The sequence below is a fragment of the Triturus cristatus genome, chromosome 10 (assembly GCF_964204655.1).
Source record: "Triturus cristatus chromosome 10, aTriCri1.1, whole genome shotgun sequence".
NCBI classification, from domain to species: Eukaryota; Metazoa; Chordata; class Amphibia; order Caudata; family Salamandridae; genus Triturus; species Triturus cristatus.
In genome coordinates this window covers 834,557,998-834,577,427 of record NC_140593.1, presented here as the reverse complement: position 1 = coordinate 834,577,427, position 19,430 = coordinate 834,557,998, and the positions used below count along the sequence as shown (strand labels likewise).

Genomic DNA, 19,430 nt, shown 5'->3' with positions numbered 1-19,430 from the left:
TATTTTTCTATTTCCTTTTTCCTTAATATAGGAGGATTAAAACATCATCCTGTAGCCCAGGGACTCCAGTTTTCTGGCATCAGAAATGGTGGCCTTGCTGCTCTAGGAATACAGTCACGACAATCTTACAGCACTCAGACCGCTGAGAGCAAAGAGGAGGAGCCCCTGCACACACTTATCAGTGACTCTGAATCTGTGCAAGGTAAGATACTATGGCAGTAAGACAGAGTCATTTTGTATTTTGTCGCCTCATCCTGTATGCATAAACAGAACACTTTTGCCCTTTGAATTGAAAACTAGTATAGACCAGTTTTTTCATGCCCGGGTTCCCAAGCAGCTCAAGTGCAGTGCAGGTAATAAATAAATACTAAGAGATCAGTAGAATTATGTTTTGTCTTGGGGAGAGTCAATTTGTGAAGCAGACATGGAGCTATGACTTAAGTCATATGGTTATGTTGGTCAGCTTAGGCAAACTTCATTCTCACAAAAGGAAAAATCTATACAGATGAGAAATGTAACCTTTAATTATTTTTGTTAGGTTCTTGTTCCAAGCATGAGTTCCAAGCAGAGACACAGAAACTTCTGGACATAGTGGCACGTTCATTATACTCTGAGAAAGAGGTATGTCATTGTTGTCTTGCGCATGTCGCATCATTTGCAGCTCTAGAGCTGCTATCATTAATGAAAGGTGTACTCCTTTTCCTATATCCCACTCCTGCTATGGTAGCATTCAAGCATATGCAAAGATTAACTTTTTAATTAATGTAAAATTTAAGTTGGGGGGCAAGAGGGCAGGCGGAATCAAGCAGCCTCATGCGAGTTGTGGGGGAACGATTTGCATGCATAATATTGTAGGCATCTCCTTAGCCTTTCAGTGCTTTTACCGACTGTTGTCAGATGTAATGATGGAAAATAACATGTTCTATAAGCATAGTGTGTTGCACGAATAGTGTAGAGAATCGAATGAGAGAAGATATTGTGTTCATGTAAGGTGAAAAGTGAATTCCCACAGGTCCGAAACAATCTGATTTCCATAGTGATACTTGTTTCTGTAAGGGATCCTCAATAGCTTGGATTAGTATTAAGGTTTTCTTCCAACAGAGGAAGAATGGCATGTGTTCCAAAACTTGGCAACAATACTGTTTTTTAGGTCTCGCCTGAGCTATCGCGTAAGCGATGCTCTGCGAGACTTATTGAGAGGGCGATTACTTTCACTTTGGCTGCTGCACGGCCGCTTTGATATTCGTTCACGATCACTTTCACGGCCGCTTGTTTCAATTAGCGTCCCTGTGAATGTGTCCTGCACTCTCTCCTACCACTTTTCCTCATGCTTTTCACTTCCCATGGCTGTTACTCTGCTTTGTTGTTGCATATTTATATAGCGCGAACTCGACCCGAAGGTATTGGAGCGCTTTACATAGCACCGTACGCACGGCCGCGTTGTTCAATTAGCGTCCCTGTCACTGTGTCCTGCACTCTCTCCTACCACTTTTCCTCATGCTTTGCACTCCCCATGGCTGTTACTCTGCTTTGTTGTTGCATATTTATATAGCGGGAACTCGACCCAAAGGTATTGGAGCGCTTTACATAGCACCGTATTTACATTACACATTCAGGCATATGCTTTTCACTCCACCGTATTTACATTACACATTCAGGCACGGGGAGATTAAGTGATTTGCCCAGAATCAGAGGGTGTGGACGCGACCTCGAGGCTCGAACCCTGGCTTCCTGCATCAGAGGCGGTAGCTCACAGTTACACTTATTTTCTACACTCGCTATGCTTGTCCCTCTGCCTTGCACTCTGTCCTGCCACCTTCTTAAAGAAGCTGGAGACCTACAAAACGGCTCTGCGCATGCCGCACTTGTGCCCAACTTACAACGTGAAATCATACTCAGCCTTGGGCCTCACGCTTAGGGGGAGCACGGGGCCGCTAACACTTCACGAGCTCACTTAAAACATTACCAAGATAGCTCCCTCAAAGGCGCCCTTTTCGTAAATGTTATGTATCGCAAAAACAACAATGGGTGTACTGGTGGCCTTCAGTCCTTTCCTTCAATGCTTACAACGCGACTAAAGAGAGGGGGTTAATAAAGTGCTCTTGAGTACTTTTAGCGCCGCAATCTTTAAATTTGTTCTATTCCTATTTGTTACAGTAGCAAAACATGTCATTACAGCCCTTGATGGGCATGCTCCCCCAAACTATATCTCGCCTTGAATAGGCTGTTCTATAGATCGGTATCTAACGTGTTCTCTCATTTATACATACTAACTGCAAATCTTTTATTTTTCTCCTCCCTTCATTATTTCTTTTCCTCGTTCTATCCTCCCACTAGTGAAGGTTACATATATTCCTTATTTTTAATTTTTATTTCCTTGATCACAAATGGACTGCTAGCTCTTCCCCACTGTTAGACGGTGACCTCAGAGGAGCCCGGAAAGGGGTCCTGACTTCCCTGAGTCCCACCCGTGTTGTATTGTAGCCGGGCACTGGCGAGAGATTCCCCAGGGGGAGGAATCTCGCAACTAGGATCGTACTTCTGGCACCACACGACACAGGGAGACCACACTGGGTATCTTCAGAAACAAGCTTTATCAAATAGGTATCACTGCAAATATGTACAGGGTGAGCACGGGCTCAAGAGTCTCGGAAAGGTAGGGGGTAGCGGGACAGTCTCTGGTAACGGTTCAAAAGCAGGGACGTATCCGGCGCACAGCTCACAATCCTCGAGCTGGGGGATACGTGGTCGGAGTCGGGGTCCGGCAGGACCGTGAGAGTCTGGGGGAGCCGCGAGTCACTCAGCAGGGCTCAGGTACAAGTTCGGAGGTCTTACGATCTTCGGGGAGCCGCGAGTCACTCAGCAGGGCTCAGGTACAAGTTCGGAGGTCTTACGATCTTCAGGGAGCCGCGAGTCACTCAGCGGGGCTCAGGTACAAGTTCGGAGGTCTTACGATCTTCAGGGAGCCGCGAGTCACTCAGCAGGGCTCAGGTACAAGTTCGGAGGTCTTACGATCTTCAGGGAGCCGCGAGTCACTCAGCAGGGCTCAGGTAGGTTCCAGTTCCAGGAGCCGCGACCACGTCAGCAGGCTCTCGTTGTTCCAGCGTCGAATCTGCCGGACAGTCTCAGAGCACCCCTTGTTATAGGTCGACCCCGCTTTGATGTCCGGAGTCTGCGCAGGCAGGGGTCTTGTCACCTGGGGGCCGCTTGTCGGGGTTTCCTGCTATTGTCTTTTTGATCCTTTCAGGGCCGGGTCGGGAGGAGTCCCAGACACCCAGCAGGCACGGAGCCAGCTCGCAGGGAGGCCGGAGGGCCGATCGAAACCCATCGTCCCAGGGGAGTTCAGAGGTGCGATAGAAACTGCTCCTCCCTCTCTCATCCCCTGGAAGCGTGATGTCCTCCAGCCGGAGTGGCGCCTCGAGGCCCGGGTCGCGCTGGGGCCGGGCGGCCATCTTGTTGCAGGGAGTGGGCACGCGGGCCCGGGGTGGCCGAAAGGAGGGAGGCCATGGACGGGGATGTCCGGGGTTGGTGCAGGTGTCCTGGTGGGAAAGGTCGGCTGGGCCGCGTGCTTGGGCTGCAGGCACCAGGTTTCGGTGGTGCGGGGGCACGGAGGGCCTTTCTACGAGGCCGGGTCCAACACGCGTCCCGCCCCCAGCTGAAAGCCGGAGAGAACTGCCCATCACCTTGGGGGGTTCTCTTCGCTGAGGCGGAAGAACCGGGAGAGGCCGTCAGCGTTGGCGTGGTCCGTACCAGGGCGGTGTTCTACGGTGAAGTCCATTCCCTGGAGGGAGATTGACCACCGCAGTAGCTTGGGGTTTTCTCCTCGCATCTGCATGAGCCATCGCAAGGGCCGATGGTCAGTTTGGACCCTGAAATGAGTGCCGAACAGGTAGGGTCGTAGTTTTTTGAGTGCCCAGACCACGGCAAAGGCTTCGCGCTCTATGGTGCTCCACTTTTGTTCTCGGGGTAGCAGCCGCCGACTGAGGAAGGCGACGGGCTGGTCTAGGCCTTGATCATTCACTTGGGACAGGACGGCCCCAATGCCATGCTCGGAGGCATCGGTCTGGACTATGAACTCCTTGGTGTAGTCGGGAGCCTGGAGGACGGGGGCCGTGCACATGGCCTTTTTTAGAGCATCGAAAGCTTCCTGGCAGGCAGCCGTCCATTGCACCTTCTTTGGCTGCTTTTTAGACGTGAGTTCCGTGAGAGGGCCGACCAGGCTGCCATACCCCTGAATGAATCGGCGGTAGTAGCCCGTGAGTCCCAGAAAGGCTCGGACTTCTGTTTGGGTGATGGGTGGGTCCCAGGCCAGGATGGCGTCGATCTTCGGCTGTAGAGGAGCGACCTGGCCACTCCCGACTTGGTGCCCCAGGTAGACTACGGATCCTTGCCCGATCTGGCACTTGCTGGCTTTTATGGTGAGGCCTGCCTGGCGCAGGGCGGTTAGCACTCTCCGGAGGTGCTGGAGGTGCTCACTCCACTCTGAACTGAAGACAGCGATGTCGTCCAGATAGGCCGCGCTGAACTGTTCTAGCCCGGCCAGGACCCTATTTACCAGTCTCTGGAAAGTGGCCGGGGCATTTTTCATCCCGAAGGGCATCACGCGGAAGCGGTAGTGCCCATCGGGGGTGGAGAACGCAGACCTCTCCTTGGCCCCTTCGGTGAGCGCAATCTGCCAGTAGCCGCAGGTGAGGTCGAAAGTGCTGAGGAACCGGGCGGCCCCTAGTCGGTCAATGAGCTCGTCGGCTCGTGGAATGGGGTGGGCATCGGCTCGGGTAACGTCATTGAGCCCCCGGTAATCCACGCAGAACCGGAGCTCGGGGGCGACACCGGGGGCTGCTGCCTTCGGAACCAGGACCACGGGGCTGGCCCAGGGACTGTCAGAGGGCTCGATCACCCCCATGGTCAACATCTTCGAGACTTCGGCTTGAATACAGGACCGGACCCGGTCAGGAACCCGGTAGGCTCGGTGTCTCACCGGCGGGCTGTCCCCGGTGTCCACATCGTGAACACACCAGTTGGTGACCCGGGGGGTCAGGGAGAAGAGGTCAGAAAATTGTCTGAGGAGTTGGCGGCAGTCCGCTTGTTGCTGGGCAGTGAGGGCTGGGGAGAGGTTCACTCCCTCCACGGAGCCATCCTGCTCCTTGACACACAGGAGGTCCGGGAGGGGATCCGACTCATCTTCGGCCCCGTCATCGGTGGCCAGCAGGAGGCTCAGTTCTGTCCGCACGAAGTGAGGCTTGAGGCGGTTCACGTGCAGGACCCGGAGGGGATCCCGAGGCGACTGGACGTCCACCAAGTAGGTGACTTGGCTCTTCCTCTCAACCACTTTGTAGGGCCCAGTCCATCGGTCCTGGAGAGCGCCAGGCTTCACGGGGGCCATGACCCACACCTGCTGGCCCGGCTGGAACTCGACCAGAGTAGCATTCTGGTCGTACCAGCGCTTCATTTCTTCTTGACTCGCCTCCAGGTTGGCTTCGGCCAGTTCTCAGAACCTCCTGGTCTGGTTCCGGAGGGCCAGGACATATTGGAACACATCTCGGGGGGTGGTCTGGGGTGCTGCCTCCCACCCTTCCTTAACCAAACTGAGGGGACCTCGGACGGGGTGCCCATAGAGTAATTCAAACGGGCTGAACCCTAAGGACTTCTGGGGGACCTCCCGGTAAGCGAACAAGAGGCAGGGGAGCAGGACGTCCCACTTACGCCGGAGGGGCTCTTCTAGGCCAGCGATCATCCCTTTCAAAGTCCTATTAAACCTCTCTACTAGGCCGTTCCCTTGGGGATGGTACGGGGTGGTGAACTTATAGGACACCCCACATTGTTGCCACAGGGACGTCATGTACCTTGATATAAAATTAGTGCCGCGATCGCTCACGACCTCGCGGGGGAAACCCACCCTGGAAAAGATCCCCATCAGGGCCCGGCCCACCACGGGGGCCGTAATGGTGCGCAGGGGAATAGCCTCTGGATAGCGGGTGGCGTGGTCTACTAGGACCAAGATGAAGCGGTGGCCTTGGGAGGTGGGGGGGTCCAGTGGCCCCACGATGTCGATTCCGACTCGTTCGAAGGGGGTACTGACGACCGGGAAGGGTTGGAGGGGAGCCTTGCGCTTCCCCCCACTCTTCCCACTGGCTTGGCACGTGGGGCAGGACTTGCAGTGTGCCTCTACCGCTGCTTTCATCTTAGGCCAATAAAAATGGGTCACGAGACGTCTGTAGGTCTTGTCCTGACCCAGGTGACCGGCGAGGGGGACATCGTGGGCTAAGCCCAGGAGGAAATCCCGGAAGCGGAGGGGTACCACCAGTACCCGTCCGGATCCCAGCTCCACTGATTTCTGCTCACTATACAGGATGTTATTTTCCCAATAGATTCGGTGCGTTCCGGTCTGGTCACCTGCGGCTTGGCCCTCGGCCTGGCGCCGCAGCCCGACCAGGGAAGGACAGGTGGCTTGCTCCCGGCAAAATTCTTCCCGGGTGGGTCCGCCCTCGTGGCGCCAATGGGCCAACTCGGGTAGATCCCCCAACTCGGGGACCGGGGCGGGGTCGGATGGTGCGGGTTCGTCGCTGGCGACGGACCCTTCTGATGGGGCAACGGGAGGACCCTCGGCGGGGACGGTACGGGCTTCTTCGACCGGGGTGCTCTCGACTTCTCTCCGGGGAGTGAGTCGGGCGGTCATAGATCGGGTGGTGGCACACACCCACTCGGGGAGTCCCATCATTCCTAGGTGGGCCTTGCGCTCGACGTGCTTCCAGGGAGAACTCTCCAGGTCGTTCCCTAAGAGGCAGTCGACCGGCTGGGAGGTTCTTACGGCCACCTTGAGTTTACCTATCACCCCTCCCCACTCAAATGGCACCAGGGCTACCTGACACATACTTTCCCTATTGTCTGCAGAGATTACGGGGCAAAAGACATTGGGGAGGATCTGCTCCTCGGGAACTAGGTGCCTGAGGACACCGGTGATACTGGCCCCGGTGTCCCGCAGGGCCTCTACCTGGTGGCCATTGATCTTGACGAGCTGCCCATATTTCTGTGTGTTGGACGGTAGGAGGCTACCAGGGATCATTTCCCTATCTCCCAGGGATACTAGGGCCATAGCGGCGGGTTCCCACTCCTCGGCTTCCTCAACCTCCTCCCCCAGGGCTACGTTGGCTATCTGTCTCGCAGGGGTGACTTGGGTGGCCATGGGGCATTCTGGGTCATTGGCGTAGTGCCCGGTTTTCTGGCAACGAAAACATGTAACGGTCACCCGGTGTCCTCGTCTCCCAGGGGGCCCTGTTACTGGTGGGGGGGGCGCCGGGAAAGGTGGAGGTGGTGTCTTCGGGGGGCTAGGCTGGGACTCTCTCGGCCCTCCCTCGTTCCCTCCCCCTCTCTGGCGGGGTGGTCCCTGACTGGTCCGGGGGTACTCTCCTACCATGCCCCGGGAGACCCGGGTGTTGGTCCAGCGGTCGGCCTCCACAGCCAGCTTCCGGGGATCTGTGAGCTTGCTATCCAGCAGATGTTGACGAAGCTCTACGAAGCAGTTCGCAGCCAGATGTTCCCATAACATGAGGTCAGTGAGTTCGGCAAGGGTGGTGACCTTGCTGCCCTTGACCCACCCATCGAAGGCCCGACTAAAAAAGTTTACATACTCCACCCAGGTGGTGCCCGGGATCTTCCGGCAGTCCCGGAACCGTTGGCGGTACATTTCTGGGGTGAGGCCGTATCTTGTGAGGAGAGCCTCTTTCATGTGGCTGTAGGAGGTCTGCAGGGAGAGGGGTAGGTCGAGCAGGGTGTCCCTTCCTTCGCTCAGAAACCGCCCCCACAACCCCGCCCCCCAGTCCTTCTGTGGAATCCGATGGGAGGTCATGGCGACCTCGTAGGCCCGAAACCATTGCTGAATGTCATCATTTTTATAATATTCTTTGACCACATCCTTGGGGATGTGGACCTTCTGTTCCGCTGGGGGGGCCGTCTCTCGGTTCCCTGAGGGCCTCCCGTCCTCATTTCGGGCCTTGAGCTCGAGTTCTTTTAAGCTGCGTTCGTGCTCTAGTTGGAGCTTTCTTCCTTCGTGCTCCCGTTGGAGCTTCTTTTCTTCCAGTTCGCCTTGTACGCGCATTTGCTCTACCGCTAGCTTTTTCTCCGCTAACTTCAATTCGCCCTCGATTTTGAGTTTAGCTAACTCGAGTTCATGACTGCGGCGTCTCTCTCTGTCCGCGAGTTCTCCCGGGGATAGGCCCCCGTCTGGTACAACGCCTTGCACCTGATTGTCGCTGCTTTCACTTGGAGGGGGTTCGGCTTTGTCGGGGCGCTCCCCCGTGCCTTCCGGGCGGGATGCCCCGGTCTCCACCCAAGTTTTCAGTGCTTTCTGCAAGTCTTCCTTAGTGTTGAGGCCAGTGGTAGCTATTTTAAGTTCTTTGCAAAATTGTTTTAGCTCTTTGTGTGTGTATTCTTCCAGATGCTCCACCTGGAACACTCTGTTGGCGTTGGTTTCTGCGGAGCTCATGGCGCTTCCTTCTGCCATCTCTGTTGGTCGTGCGTCCGTTGTTCACTGTACGATCTCTAGGTGATGGGCCCGAATCCCGTCGCTTGCCACCAATGTTAGACGGTGACCTCAGAGGAGCCCGGAAAGGGGTCCTGACTTCCCTGAGTCCCACCCGTGTTGTATTGTAGCCGGGCACGGGCGAGAGATTCCCCAGGGGGAGGAATCTCGCAACTAGGATCGTACTTCTGGCACCACACGACACAGGGAGACCACACTGGGTATCTTCAGAAACAAGCTTTATCAAATAGGTATCACTGCAAATATGTACAGGGTGAGCACGGGCTCAAGAGTCTCGGAAAGGTAGGGGGTAGCGGGACAGTCTCTGGTAACGGTTCAAAAGCAGGGACGTATCCGGCGCACAGCTCACAATCCTCGAGCTGGGGGATACGTGGTCGGAGTCGGGGTCCGGCGGGACCGTGAGAGTCTGGGGGAGCCGCGAGTCACTCAGCAGGGCTCAGGTACAAGTTCGGAGGTCTTACGATCTTCGGGGAGCCGCGAGTCACTCAGCAGGGCTCAGGTACAAGTTCGGAGGTCTTACGATCTTCAGGGAGCCGCGAGTCACTCAGCGGGGCTCAGGTACAAGTTCGGAGGTCTTACGATCTTCAGGGAGCCGCGAGTCACTCAGCAGGGCTCAGGTACAAGTTCGGAAGTCTTACGATCTTCAGGGAGCCGCGAGTCACTCAGCAGGGCTCAGGTAGGTTCCAGTTCCAGGAGCCGCGACCACGTCAGCAGGCTCTCGTTGTTCCAGCGTCGAATCTGCCGGACAGTCTCAGAGCACCCCTTGTTATAGGTCGACCCCGCTTTGATGTCCGGAGTCTGCGCAGGCAGGGGTCTTGTCACCTGGGGGCCGCTTGTCGGGGTTTCCTGCTATTGTCTTTTTGATCCTTTCAGGGCCGGGTCGGGAGGAGTCCCAGACACCCAGCAGGCACGGAGCCAGCTCGCAGGGAGGCCGGAGGGCCGATCGAAACCCATCGTCCCAGGGGAGTTCAGAGGTGCGATAGAAACTGCTCCTCCCTCTCTCATCCCCTGGAAGCGTGATGTCCTCCAGCCGGAGTGGCGCCTCGAGGCCCGGGTCGCGCTGGGGCCGGGCGGCCATCTTGTTGCAGGGAGTGGGCACGCGGGCCCGGGGTGGCCGAAAGGAGGGAGGCCATGGACGGGGATGTCCGGGGTTGGTGCAGGTGTCCTGGTGGGAAAGGTCGGCTGGGCCGCGTGCTTGGGCTGCAGGCACCAGGTTTCGGTGGTGCGGGGGCACGGAGGGCCTTTCTACGAGGCCGGGTCCAACACCCACTATTTAGACTTCCTGGGTGCTTTGTCTGTAAGTCTACGATGTAACGCGATTCCAGTCGTCTTAAACACCTCTCTCTGTTGCCCCCTCTTATATTTCTCGGGACATGATCCGAAAAGAAGTATTGCAGGAGTGACCTATTGCTCTCATGATGGCTAGCAAAGTGACGTGCAACTGGGTAGTTCGTGTCCTTACCCGTTATGGCTCTTTGGTGTTCCAAGATTCTCATCTTTACTGGGTTAATGGTACTGCCCATGTATCGAAGATCGCATGGACAGACCAAGCAGTAAACTACATATGGGGTACTGCATGTCATAAACGTTGTGATGCATCTCTCTCTAGAATCATCTCATAGTTTATATTTAATAACTATTTTGCTTGTGGCACAGGCCCTGCATTTTCCACATGGGTAGGATCCATGAAGGCTTTGTAAGCTTGTTTCTGCTCTGCTGATTTCTAGGTGGCTTTCTACCAATTGATCCCTTATGGACCTAGCTCTCCTAAAAGTCATACTAGGTTCCATAGGAAGATCCTTTCCTATAATAATGTCGGATTTAAGGATCTTCCAATTACTAGGTAAAATAGTTCTGATTCTGTGAGCTGCATTGGAATAGCTGGTAATCATTCTAAATTTATTGTCCATGTCTACTCCTGTCATCTGTGTTCTTTCCTGCTGTAGTAGTTCCCTCCTTTCCTTCTTCGCTACCTTCTCTTCTGCTTTTTATAGAAATTTTTCCGCGTATCCCCTGGCTCTGAATCATTACAGACTCTCTTTTGCTGCTTGATTGTAATCTTCCTCTCTTGAGCTGTTCTGTTTGATTCTCAGTAATTCCCCGTAGGGAATACTGCGTATCAAACTCGTGGGGTGACTGCTCTTCCTATGTAGCACTGAATTCCCTGCTGTTTTCTTTCTGTAGAGAGCTGTATGTATTACATTAGACTCCACAAAAACCCTTAGGTTTAGGAAACTAACCTGTGCTGTGCTCATTTCCCCTGTGAATTGTAGGTTCAGCTCATTAGTGTTAAGGGAGGAGATATATTGATTGGCTTTTTCCATCTACCCTCTCCATATAATGAAGAGGTCATCAATATATCTCCTCCAGCAGACTATGTGATCCACCCAGTCTTTTTGCGTGTCGGTCCAGGCCACCCGCTTCTCCCACCAGCCCACGAATAAATTTGTGTAGCTGGGGGTGAAGCAGGTGCCCATCGCTGTCCCCTGTACCTGTCTGTATCTCTGCTCTTGGAACAGAAAAATATTGTTATTTAGGCACAACGATATGAATGCGATAATCATGTTGTGTTCCAAGAATCTTAGGGGTCACCCTTTCAAAAAGTATTTCACCGCCTTGAGTCCATCGGTGTGCCTGATGCTCGTGTATAGACTGGATATGTCTAGAGTTCTCATAATGAAATCTGGTTCCCATTCAATCCCCTGAATCTGTCTTAAAAAATCTTTAGTGTCACGTGTATTTGATGTCAACTGTAACAATAGAGGAGATAAAAAAATGGTTCACGTATCTAGACAAGTTTTCTGTCAGGCCTCCTATTGAAGAGACTATTGGTCTCCCTGGTGGACTGGTGGCATTTTGATGGATCTTTGGGAGGTGATACAATAGTGGGGATCCATGGATGTTTTTTCTGTAGATAGGTAAATTCGTCTTTCGATAGATAAATATATATGTCAACGCTCCTCGTTTCTGCCGTCTGCCCGCGCACTCGGTAGCGGGTGCTTGGTACGCGATGGCAGTCTCGTGTACAATCTCCACGCTCACTCGAATAAAAACCAGCACTCTTGGGGGGTAAATCCTCAGTCCGGATTTATTGGCATTAAAAATGTAAGTTTTTGTGCCAATAAATCCGGACTGAGGATTTACCCCCCGAGAGTGCTGGTGTTTATTAGAGTGATCGTGGAGATATATATTCACTGAAAAAAACATAGGTCTCAGGTACGTTATAGTTAGAAATTAGCATTTAAAAAACCTTAGAAATTCACTGAAAAAAACATAGGTTTTAGGAAGAGTTATAGTTAGTTGGACATTTCACTCGTACAAAACCATAGAAATTCCCCCGTTATATTTAGTTCAGCTAACTATAACTCGCGCCCCCACAATGCACTGCTGATTACGTCACATATTACTTCACTCATGACATGGTCAGTGACATCACTGATGACATCTCAAATGACATCACTGATGACATCATCCAGTGACTGTGTGTTTCTGTAAAGTTTAAATATGTTTAATATATATAGGGAAAGGCGTATTGAATGAGTGGGTGTATAAGTGTCTGAATGGATGATTTAATAGGTGCGTGACTGACTATAAGTGAGTGATTAAACTTATCTTACTGAATGCATGGGTTAGTGAGTAAACTGTGTGAATGTCTGTATCTGTGTGTCTGTTGGTGTGTACGCAGCTGCATGGGTTTGCGAATAGCTACATGAGTGTCTATATGGGTTATTGATTGGTTGTCTGAGTATCTGTATGGGTGCCTGAGTGTTTTTGTGGGTGGGGTGTGTGTGACTCTGTACATAGATGTGTGAGTGGGTGATTCACTGGGTGCATGGTTTCAAGAGTGCATCTGTGATGGACTGTATGGGTAGGTGAGTATGTGTATGGGTGTGTTAGTGAGTGAATGTATATCTCAGTTGTATATGTGTTAGTAACTACATATGTGAAAGGCTGTATATATGTGTGTTGGAGTATATAAATGGCTATAAGTGAGAGTGTGTGATTGTGAGAGTGGCTGTATGGATGAGTCTGTGCTTGTATCAGTGATTGTATAAGAGCATAAGTATGTGCTAGTATTTGTATGAGTAAGTGAGCTGGTGTGTGTATAACTGTATCGGTGAGTAAATGGCAGTATGATTAATTATTTGCATGACTGACTAGGTGTGTGAGTACCTCTATGGATGAGTGGTGGTGTGAGTTTCTATGTAGGTGTATGAGTGCATATGATAGTCCTGTACTGAGTGACCATAAGTATGAGTGACTGTACGGGTGAGTGAGTGGATGTGTGTGTAAACCTAAGAATCAGTGAGTGGGTATGTAGTTATTGATATTGGAGTGTCTGGCTTTGAGAATGGCAGTCTGTAATTTCGAGTGGGTGTATCAAAGGTTATATTAGGGTGTGAGAAGATGCATCAATTTATCACATGGATGGTGTCATTAGTGATGTCATTTAAGATGTCATCAGTGATGTCACTGACCATGTCATGAGTGATGTATTATGTGACGTTATCAGCAGTGCATTGCGGGGGCGCGAGTTATAGTTAGCTGAACTTACTATAACAGGGGAATTTCTATGGTTTTGTACGAGAGAAATGTCCAACTAACTATAACTTTCCCTAAAACCTATGTTTTTTTCAGTGAATTTCTAAGGTTTTTTAAATGCTAATTTCTAACTATGCCTCCAGAGGTAGAACATGTGAAGAAAGAAGAAACCAGCATTTACAATGCAATGGTCTTGGCATTGTTAAAGTTAGAGCTATTGGCATTGCTCATGACATTATTTTTGTTTATGTTTTTGTTTTTAAAACATTTAAAGAAACTGCATTGTTATTTGCTGGCCTGCTTTACACCTGGTGTCCCTCAGCCGAATTGCTGTTTAGTGAAGTTCCTGAGACTGGTGGGGAAAAAACTGGCAGTACAAAGGACGTGAACCTGACCACCGTCAGTCTTTTAGGACCAATTTCACTTTTATTTACTATGCAGACCGCATTTGGAATGGGGCAGTTTTCAATTCTCACATTAGCCCTAATAAACGCCACCTACAACAAGTAAATTATGCCGGGTTGAAATATGTGATCAGCACTTTAATAAGCACATAAGCACTTTTTGCACTAAGAGCACTTTGCTTCAGCCTTGGCATCAGGCGTGATGTGAAGAAGCAGGCTGGAACTGAGAACATTGCTCCCTCTAACATGTGCTAAAGCAAAAACCGAACTTTTACGATGAGCTACTTCTCAGTCGCCATAGTTTATAAGAAATATGAATGTGTAAATGTCTTTTTATTAACATTATATTTATTAACGATCGTATATGCTGTTTTATCGTATTGCAATGTTTTTTTTATAACCATGCTAATAAACTATCTATCTATCTGCCTCGTGTGTGCCCTCTGTGAGCTGGGGCCACGCATGACAACAGTTTGCACGCTAAGTATTGCACATTGAAGATAATTTCCGATTTCTGTATTACATGTATGTGTGTGTATTTGCACACACATTCTGTATACATATGTATGTGTATATAAGCATTTCAACGGGTGTACGTACTTGTGTTTATGTGAATTGGCCTTTGTGCGCACGTGTACATACATGTAGGTGTGTATATGGCATACTATATGTAATCGTGTCAGTATACGTGTACATAGTGTATAATATTCTACGTCTGTGTGGTAACTGCCCCTGCTCGTTTTCTCGTGTGTTCCTATGCTGGGGCCGTACCCTGCTGTCTAGTATCGTCTGCGAGAGCACCCTAACCCCACCCCCCGTCCATTCACATACCAGGTCTCTTCCCCCTCCGCGAGACACGATTGTGCCAGCTCCGTGCCCGCTGGAGCTGAGCTAGCGTGAGAGTGAAAACACTACTGTAGTGCACTGCACCGCACCGTCTCCGGGGAACCACTGTCGTGTGCAAGGATGTGCACAGCAGTAAAGACACTATGCCTCTCCACTCAGCCTCCTTGAGGTAGCACCACGGAGTAGTACGCACGCCTCACAGTGACTAATTGTGAATGTGAACACTTTTATAGAGCGCTACCTGTCTAAGGTGTCTCCCTGAGGTATGACTCTGGAGTACCTGCGCAGCAGTGGCTGGAGAGACGTATCTCAAGCACTATACCTCTACTGAGAGGCACCCCAATTAGATGCGTGCCTCACAGTGACTCAGTGTGAATGTGAACACTTTTATAGAGCGTTACCTGTCTAAGGTGTCTCTATGAGGTACGACTCTGGAGCACATTCGTAACAGTGACCGGAAACATATCCCTCGAGCACTATAACCCTACACGGGAGCACCCCGGAGTATCCGCGCGCCTCATAGTGACAGTGTGAATGTGAACACTTTTATAGAGCGCTACCTCTCTAAGGTGTCTCCATGAGGTACAATCACGAGCACATGCGCAGCAGCGACCGGAGAAACATCTCTCGAGCACTATACCTCTACACAGGAGCATCCAGGAGTAGTCGCGTGCCTCAGTGTTTATGTGAACACATTTATAAAGCACTACCTCTCTAAAGTGTCTCCCTGACGAACGACTCTGAAGCACATGCGCAGCAGTGACCAGAGACCCATATCTCGAGCACCATACCGCTACACAGGAGCCCCCCGGCGTAGATGTGCCTCTCAGTGACTACGTGTGAATATGAACACTTTTATAGAGCACTGCCTCTCTCAAGTGTCTCCCTGAGGTACGACTCCGGAGCACATGGGCGCATAACCGTGACTGAAAAGCACAGTTATAGTGCACTATACCTTTACACAGTTCCGAGGGTACCACCCTTAAGTGCAAGCGCTTGTAACGGTGACTGTAAATATGCGTGTGAGTCAGGACACTTCTATGGATTTTTGTACCACGAAGCACTATCGTCGCAGTACCACACTGAATCCAGGTGTGCAGGGGGCACAGGGAGATACCCATGGGCACTTACCTCACAGGTCAGGCTAGCTGCGCAGACGGTGCCTCAGCGGGCGGGCAGCACTCCCAGGTTTAGCGCTTCGTGCACCTTTATCCGCCGCTGGTTCGTCCTCGAGGCACCCTGGTGTCTTGGCAACAACTCACACTTAATCGCCTGGTCCCTCAGGAAGCTCTGCTGGGGGCACACCAACTTGGAGGTGGTAACCCCCTTCATTCTTTGCGAGTGTGAATGGATGGGTTTTGCCGCGCGCGATTCCCTCCTCCGAACTTTATTCATAAAATGTGTGGCACGTCCAGTGGCACCTGGAGTGTCTTTGCTGTGTACTTACTTCGGCATCATTGTGCAGTTGTAATATAGCGCTTATAGCATTTGCGTTCTTTTCATTCCAAGCACTCCTAATCTGGCAGCGAAAGGAGCCGAAATAGAGAAAAATGAAATCGAATTGACCAAGATCACACGCCGTGCTATTGGGGAAGCAGAGATTAGAAGTGGTAGTTTTATTCTGCAGTTGGTGTCTCACTCTCAACCCCTAGCACACCTTCGCATCTCTAAGGCTGGAACGTGTTCCTTGGCATTCCCAAAATCCATATACACGAAACAGCTCTTTCTAGACGCCAGGAGTCCTCCTGCCAGCTGCTACTGAAGTTTTCCTCCCCAGCAGCATGATGGGTGCGTTGAGCCCTCGTGGCACCGAAGAAGGACCCCTCCTCGTGGAAGACTAGGATCCGGGGCTTGTGGTCCGTTCCTAGAGAGCACGCCTAGGACTCGAGTCTGCAGGGGGAGAGGGTGGTGGTCAAGCACAGACCACATCGAAATATCACCTCCAAGGAACACAGCGCTTTTGGGGAAATATTCTAGGCGCATGCCTTCTTTACGGCTCTGAATTTGCGCCTCCCAGCAGACAAAGCTACGGTATTTTCGTTTGCGCTTTTCTCTCTTATGGATAGTTCTCGTGGCTGTTTTCTCTCCAGACTGGGAAAGTTGAGTTGGGTATAGTCATTCAGCCCCGGGATATTTGCACATGTGGCAATGTAGCTCTTTGAATGCGCGTACCAACGGTAGGCGCAAAAGTAGGCGCTAAAACTGTCTAATTCTGAAGCGCGCGTAGCAGCTCTACCCTAAGGCAGAGAATCGCTGCAGCAGTTAGAAAATACTTCACCGGAGACCGTCTAATCACTTTTCACCTGGAAATGTCAAAACATTAATCTCCGTGGAGTTGTTTGAAAAATAAAACCCAAACTCCGACTAGCAGTGTTTGCTCGACTGCGCCCCCCAGTAGGTACATTTAAAACAACATTCTCCGTTTTTCATTGCAGTGCTTCATTGCGGTATTTTTACTTCTACAAGTTCCTGATGTGTGACAGTTAAGTGGTCTGGCTGACCGGGAGCAAAGGTAATTTGTCTAAGAACACACAATGTGCGTGTCAGCTTACAAATCCGACGTTAATGCTATAAATACATGGACAACGTGTACGTGGTGTCCTTGTAAGTGTTCGGTGTGAACGTGGAAGACACTCCCACACCCAGTTCTTCATAGCACCGCCACCACTCTCGCCCGAATGCCAACCCCCAATCGGATACTATACAATATACAGAAAAAGGTGACACCTTACAATGTAAAGCTCTAAGTAAAAAAAAACATACGCGGGAGTAAACCAAAGCATACATAACAGAGGTCAGACGTGTGCATGAGAAACATTTGAGACACTTTCGCGACGTGTGAGCGCAGGGTTCAAGGGAGTGCCGTGGCGTGGACTCCCGTGCGTGGGGCAGGCTGGTGTCGTCCCCTCCTGGGCTCGGAGTGTCACAGCCTCGCGACACGGTTTGGTTAAGATATTCCACTAACCAGAAGATCAAAATATGTCTCCCCAGTCAGCCCTGAGAGACGGCCTCCTTCATCTGCCCTCTTCTGGAGGCGGCTTCTATTACTCCAGCTGTCAGGACGAAGGGTAGCCCTAATTACCGGCGCTAAGGCAAATATAACATCCTCATCTGTGCGAGGGTTGCAGCTTGTGTGCGTGTGGGGTGTGTGATCCGGGGCTTGTGGTCCGTTCCTAGAGAGCACGCCTAAGACTCGAGTCTGCAGGGGAGAGGACGAGCACACCACCGCCTTTCTCCGAGGCAAAGCAGAAATGCCTCAGAGAAACGCAGCGGCGTTTCCGGATTCGGGGGGCGTGTTTTTCTTTTCTCTCCTCTTGCCATTGGCTGGAGGAGATTATGAGAAAAGTAGCAAAAAACACGCCCCCGAATCCGAAAAGGACGGGGCCTGTTTGGAGAGACAAACCTCTTCTCCAATGGCTGGCCAACATTCAAGAGGCCAGCCAATGGAGAAGAGGGGAGAAGAGGGGCAGGTTCAAGCCCCTCTTCTCCAAAACATTAAATCTCGGAGCGAGACTGCGCAAGCGCAGCCTTCGAGCCGAGACCTAAAAAACGCACAGAAAGAAGCAAAAGAAATGCAGATGGAGGCAACAGAAGTCCACAAAGATGAAGAAAATTGCAGGAAGAAGCAAGACGTGCAGAAAGAACCAACAGAGGAGCAGAAAGAGGCCTTGTTACAAAATCATCCTGTGCCCACAACTTTTTCAGACGGGTACTGGTGGTAACTGACTAACCAGGCCTAGAGCCAGTGCTATGCTAAAAGACACTTAGAATACAGTGAAAACCTACATACACTAGGGAACATTATGCGTTGGGGTACCCCTGTGATTAGCATGACCTCCTCTGTAAGGCCCTAGTACATAATAGGGCAGGGGGATTAAAACTACCTCTTAAAACGCGTCACGGGGTGCGTTTGCACAGTGGTGAAGGGAGGAAGGGCCTGAGGTGACATGTGCAAACACGCCCTGTGGCACGGTTTAAGTTGGGGGATAAAGTCCCCTTGAGTCCTGAGGGTCCCTGGGGTTCAACTAGCCAACGAGGTACCTCCAGTAAGCGCCACAGCGCTGCGTTGCAGAGAGGTGTAAAAAGGGGCTTTGCGTGAACCACCTCTCTGCAATGCAGGTCTGTGGTGCTTACTGGAGGTATCTGGTGGGCTAGTTGGCCCCCAGGGGCCCTCAGGATTGAAGGGGAATTTATTCTCCAACTGAAAACACGCCACAGGGCGTGTTTGCACACGTCACCTCAGGCCCCGCCCCCTCCCTTCACCACAGTGTAAACACGCCCCATGGCATGTTTTAAGTTGGGGGATTAAGTCCCCTCGAATTCTGAGGGTCCCTGGGGTCCAACTAGCCCACCAGGTACCTCCAGTAAGTGCCACAGAGCTGCGTTGCAGAGAGGTGTAAAAAGGGGCTTTGCCTGGACCACCTCTCTGCAATGCAGGTCTGTGGTGCTTACTGGAGGTACCTGGTGGGCGAGTTGGCCCCCAGGGGTCCTCAGGATTGAAGGGGAATTAATTCCTTAACTTAAAATGCGTCACAGGGCGTGTTTGCACACGTCAACTCAGGCCCCTCCATTCACCACTGTCAAACGCGCCCTGTTGCGCATTTTAAGTTGGGGGATTAAGTCCCCTTGAATCCTGAGGGTCCCTGGGGTCTAACTAGCCCACCAGTTACCTCCAGTAATCGCCACAGAGCTGCATTGCAGAGAGGTGTAAAAAGGGGCGTGGCCTGCACCACCTCTCTGCAATGCAGCCCTGTGGCACTTACTGGAGGTACCTGATGGGCTAGTTGGCCCCAGGGACCCCCAGTATTGAAGGGGAATTAATTCCCCAACTTAAAACGCGCCACAGGGCGCGTTTGCAGAGTGTTGGTGGGAGGGGGCAAGGCCTCCGGCACGATCGGGTTTTTTTTTTCTTTTTGTAAGAAGGGGGGCTGTGTGGCCCCCCTTCCTTTTCTATTTTATGGGCCCTGGGGACACCATCCTCCAGGGCCTGACCCCTATTTTTAAACCAAATGGAACGGGGCCGCGTGGCCCCCCTCTCGAGGCCATATTCGGCCACGGGGACACCATCACCCGGGGCATGGCGAGTGTTTTTTTTTTTA

General features: G+C 51.6%; 1 protein-coding gene across 1 annotated transcript in view; it reads left to right on the top strand.

The window, feature by feature from the left end:
- TRAP1 (TNF receptor associated protein 1) overlaps positions 1–19,430 on the top strand; it is a 204,799-nt gene that overhangs the window by 10,162 nt on the left and 175,207 nt on the right. The window contains exons 2-3 of the mRNA XM_085628450.1: positions 32–202; positions 539–621. Of these exons, the coding sequence (XP_085484576.1) occupies positions 32–202; positions 539–621 (254 nt within the window). The remainder of the gene's footprint in view (positions 1–31; positions 203–538; positions 622–19,430) is intronic.